This window comes from Tupaia chinensis, unplaced genomic scaffold (genome assembly GCF_000334495.1).
Source record: "Tupaia chinensis unplaced genomic scaffold, TupChi_1.0 Scaffold000101_1, whole genome shotgun sequence".
In the NCBI taxonomy this organism is placed as follows: Eukaryota; Metazoa; Chordata; class Mammalia; order Scandentia; family Tupaiidae; genus Tupaia; species Tupaia belangeri.
In genome coordinates, this window is record NW_006159565.1 from 3853322 (window position 1) to 3858300 (window position 4979).

The window sequence follows — 4979 nt, forward strand, 5'->3', positions numbered from 1 at the left end:
TTCTCCTTGGGAAAGATATGTGTGCTCTGTGAAATAAAAAAAAAAAAAAAAAGGAAAGAAATATCTGGGTGCCCTATTTGGTATCTGAGTAAGTTGCTGATGTGTGCTGTTGGGTGTTCGAGTCATGTGCTCACCCATTTTTTTTTTTTTTTAAAGAGAGAGTTTTGCTATAGGGTGTGTGTCTCTGCTTGCCGGAGACATAGAGAGAGAAAGAGAGAGATAGAGAAAGTGAGAGAAAGTGAGAAATGGCCACTCTGAAATCCCTCCTCATTCTCCTCTCAAGAATTTGGGCACTCATGCACATGTGCATGGTGTGAGTTTTGAGTTTCTGAATTCAGGACTTGAACCATGGTTGGCCATATGGGAGTCCAATGACATAACCATATTCCATCTGCTGGTCCCATGCTCTCCTAGTTTTAAGGTGTGTGTGTGTGTGTGTGTGTGTGTGTGTGTGTGTGTGATTTGGGGCCCATAGTTCCTTTAGAAATGCCCAGCAGAGCTAATAGATTTACTATTCACATCTACTTGTGTCCCATGGACACTTGGAGTGTGAGTGGAGAGACACGTGTTAGTCCACCCTGCAGAGCTGGCCCTGGGCCCAAGCCATAAACATACTTAGCCTCTAGAGCCAGTGCAAATACGCCAGCAGCCTCGGGAGCAGCCGCGGATGTCCCAGAATGCCTCAGCGTGCAGTTGCCATACAAGTCTGTGGTCGCCTGGAAGGGAAGACACTGAGTAATAAGTGAATAAATCACATTATTTGTACTCTCAAACAATATGGAGCTGGGGTTTGCCTATTTCTTTTGTTTAAGCTATGTCTTGTTCTAAAGACAATTGAGATGAGGTTAAGGTTAAGGTTTAGTATCCTTTCTATCTGTCTCTTTTGCCATGTGTATAAATTTTAAAGTCAGGATCTCACACTCTTATGATCCTCCTCCTTCAACTTCCTGAAGGGACTTACAGGTGTGTGCCTCCATGCTTGGCCTTTAGGGTGGCTGGAAATCAAACCCAGGCCTCTCATGTGGCCTCCACCTGCAGAGCAGTAGCATCTAAACATGGGGCACAGCAGTTGGGCCTCTTTTGCCATACATTTTATCTGAGCTTTCCAGTAGCCCATGCAAAAAGGGACACATAATCATTTATAATTACAGTGTCTACAAGATAGATCAATTTCTCAAAGGAAAATATCTATGACTATTCCAGAGACATTTATTTACTGAATCTTAAGAGGAAACACTATGAGGTGGAAAGTGGTGAGTCCAGACCACCACCATAGTCAATGCAATGCATAATCAGTGAATTTTGTTGCACTGAGACCAGCTTAGAAAGCCCAATGGTTATGGCATCAAATAGTTCCTTTCTCTTTGTGAAGGAAAGGGTGGCATTCCCAGTGAGGGAATAATAAACAGGCTCAACTAAAGTCTACCTAGAATCACAGACTGCTAAACATAAATATTTCTCTATATCTGTTAACACAGTTTATGGAGAGATTCTGAGAGATGTTTAGTCAAGGCAACTGGATATGAGGGTGATTATCTCCACAACTCTTATTTAGGGAGAAGACTGATAACCTGAGGGTTTTTTTTGTTTTGTTTTGTTTTTTTAGGTTTTTTGGCAATAGGGCACATGCGCTTGCAGTAGCATCTAAACATGGGGCACAGCAGTTGGGCCTCTTTTGCCATACATTTTATCTGAGCTTTCCAGTAGCCCATGCAAAAAGGGACACATAATCATTTATAATTACAGTGTCTACAAGATAGATCAATTTCTCAAAGGAAAATATCTATGACTATTCCAGAGACATTTATTTACTGAATCTTAAGAGGAAACACTATGAGGTGGAAAGTGGTGAGTCCAGACCACCACCATAGTCAATGCAATGCATAATCAGTGAATTTTGTTGCACTGAGACCAGCTTAGAAAGCCCAATGGTTATGGCATCAAATAGTTCCTTTCTCTTTGTGAAGGAAAGGGTGGCATTCCCAGTGAGGGAATAATAAACAGGCTCAACTAAAGTCTACCTAGAATCACAGACTGCTAAACATAAATATTTCTCTATATCTGTTAACACAGTTTATGGAGAGATTCTGAGAGATGTTTAGTCAAGGCAACTGGATATGAGGGTGATTATCTCCACAACTCTTATTTAGGGAGAAGACTGATAACCTGAGGGTTTTTTTTGTTTTGTTTTGTTTTTTTAGGTTTTTTGGCAATAGGGCACATGCGCTTGCCAGAAAGGAAGAACCGCCCCACCCCCCCACCCCCACCCCTTGGGTGATGGCCACGCTGCAATCCCTTCTCCATTCTTTTCTTGGGATCTTGGGCATGCATGCACATGTGCCTGGTGTGAGGTTAAGTCACTGGGTCCAGGACTTGAACTGCAGTCCACTACATGGAGTCTAGCAATGTAGCCATTATGCCATCTGCTGGTCCCGATAACCTGGGTTTTAAAGAACTTTCATAAAGAGGAAAACCTCATTCTCCATATTTATGAGAACAAGCATGTTCATTAAGATCAGGTATAAACCATAGAAATTCTTCTTCCTTCTCTGTTTGTCTGCAGGGTTCTCAAGAGGGCCTATTGTTTTGATGTTTAAAGGCATTTATCAGAAATAATCATAACACTGAGAGGAAACTTAGAGCCCTTCTCCTGCCCAAGTAGAGAGAGTGAGAAATAATGATTGCCTACCATTGGGAGGCCTTTCCGGCAGGGAATGGAGCTTCTAGAAGGAGGAGGGAAACATTACAAACAGAACAGAAGGAAGGCCTCTTTCACCTCTCCCTTTGCTCTTCTTCATTATCTGTCTGTATGGCTTGCAAGATAAGAGGAGCTGAAGCCTCCTTCTGCTGGAAGAACTGGCTTACTTTGTGTCCTCCCCAAGACCAATGGGGAGCCCAAAAAGAGTCACAGGAGGAACAACCTGCTCAGGTGTGTGGCTCTCCTTGGCTCTTTTGGCCATCTTGCCAAGGAGGGAATCTGGACGGGAACATGGGATCGAAACACTAGGTGGTAGTAATGATTGTGTCCTGAACCCCTGTGCTTTTCTCTTGAGATGCCCCGTGGAGGCCAGTGGCTAGTCAGGATGTAACTATTGCACCACCTACTAAATTCCTGGTTGTAAGTCTGAAGAAAGGCTGATATGTGAGTGAAATAACTAGAGAGGAAGAGCTCCAAAAGATTCCTTAGGCTCTGTAGGTTGTACATGTTTTTAAGGGACTTAAAAATTCACTATTATTCCTAATTACTCAGGAAGAAAGATATTTTACTCACACACCAAAAAAATCCTAAATCTGTGATTCTTAACCCTTTTGTCTTTTTAAAATCAAGACTGTATTTTTAAAAATGATGAGAATCACCTTTTTCCTTGAGAAGATACACATGCAGCCAATTTTAGGGAGTTTATGGACCTAAGAAAGTCTATCCATGGATGTTACTTTTTAATTACTATAATAATAAATAAATTGGTTCTTGGTTCATTTAGGGTCATGGAATGAAGCCCTAATTCTTACAATGCAATAGTCTTACAAATTATGTTCCAGGGCAACTTATAGAGTTCATTATTTGTAAACCAAAACAATAAACAAGAAAATCTATGGAAAATGAACTAGAAAGTGGTCATTGTCATTCTTACTTCTGGCATGCATGTGATAGGTCTCTGTCTCAAAAATGGGGTGTAATGGGCATGGAGAGAATGAATCTTCTTGGAACCTGGGCTAACTATTTGAGGCAGAGAAAGGAGCAGAGTCAGTGTCCACACATTCCACCCCATCACGAAGGAGCAGTGACCATAAGTAAATAAGGACAGGGAGTGGCTGCACTCACCACTCCCGCCTCAGGATTCCTCTTCCTGCCATTGCTGAAGGTGGAGGCCAAGGTGGAGGAGCAGCTCTCGTCATACAGGGCCGTCCTGCCGTCATTGATGGCTGAGTTGATGGAGATGGTCCACATGCTTGAGGCGTAGCCATCACAGTTGCAGTCGTCATAGCTGCCCCCATCCCCAGAGGCCCAGACATAGATGCTGCCTTTGCCCCCACGGCCCTGAGGAGAGCAGAAAAACAAGCTGGTGTCTATTTTCCAAAGCCCATGCCTGGAGCCAGTGGCTGCAGGAAGCTGGTCCTGGCCTGGGGAGGGTTTCAGGCTTGGTGAAGGGTGGGTCAGGATTTGGGCTTCTTCAGCAGCTGAACCAAATGATTGGATTCACTTTATATATGTTTTGGAAACCACATCCTTCTGGCAAGACACTATGGGAAATTTTTTTCAGAAAGAATCCAACATCCTCATTTACCTATATTATAATTTAAGCAAGAGATAATGAGGTAAGAAAAGCTGGAAGAATTTCCTTAAAATGTACAAATGAACTGCCTTGTAAAAAAAACTGCATAGGTAGTATGTGTTCATTGTAAAAAAGTCAAAGTATATGGAAAGGAAAATAGAATCTCTCTGGAGGTAATCGTTATGATCCTATTCTTATATACCAGATATTTATTTCCAGGGAAAACATAGACATATGTATAAATATTTATTCTTAGCTATATAAGATCTAAACATATTTTTGTTTTAACATAATTTATAAACATATTTATATAGCAGATATACATTTATATATATGTATGTAGATATAAGTATAGAATATACATAAAATACAAATACCATTTTTATCTAATTGGATGATATAGAATCCTTTTACACAATGTATATGACATTTTATCTGTGCAAGGAAATATCAAATAGAGAAAAAAAGTCTAATATAATCAAGTAAAATACACAGCAAATAAAACTATAAACACATATTGATAAATAATGGCATTACCATATGCTGATTAGTCAAAAAGGCAAGTTTGGCCATAAATACTATAGTTAGTATTTCTCTTTTGTTTAAATCATGTTCTTAGTTGTTTTTTTTTTTTTAATATTTTTTGGTGAAGTTTTTTTTTTTTTTTTTCGCTAAAGGGCGCGGGGATTCACAAGAAAGAAAAAG

At 40.5% G+C, this 4979-nt stretch overlaps 1 protein-coding gene across 1 annotated transcript in view; it reads right to left on the reverse strand.

Annotated features, from left to right (window-relative positions):
* PCSK2 (proprotein convertase subtilisin/kexin type 2) overlaps positions 1 to 4979 on the reverse strand; it is a 317851-nt gene that overhangs the window by 24672 nt on the left and 288200 nt on the right. The window contains exons 9-10 of the mRNA XM_006143648.3: positions 3824 to 4039; positions 616 to 716 (exon numbers count right to left, since the gene is read on the reverse strand). Of these exons, the coding sequence (XP_006143710.1) occupies positions 616 to 716; positions 3824 to 4039 (317 nt within the window). The remainder of the gene's footprint in view (positions 1 to 615; positions 717 to 3823; positions 4040 to 4979) is intronic.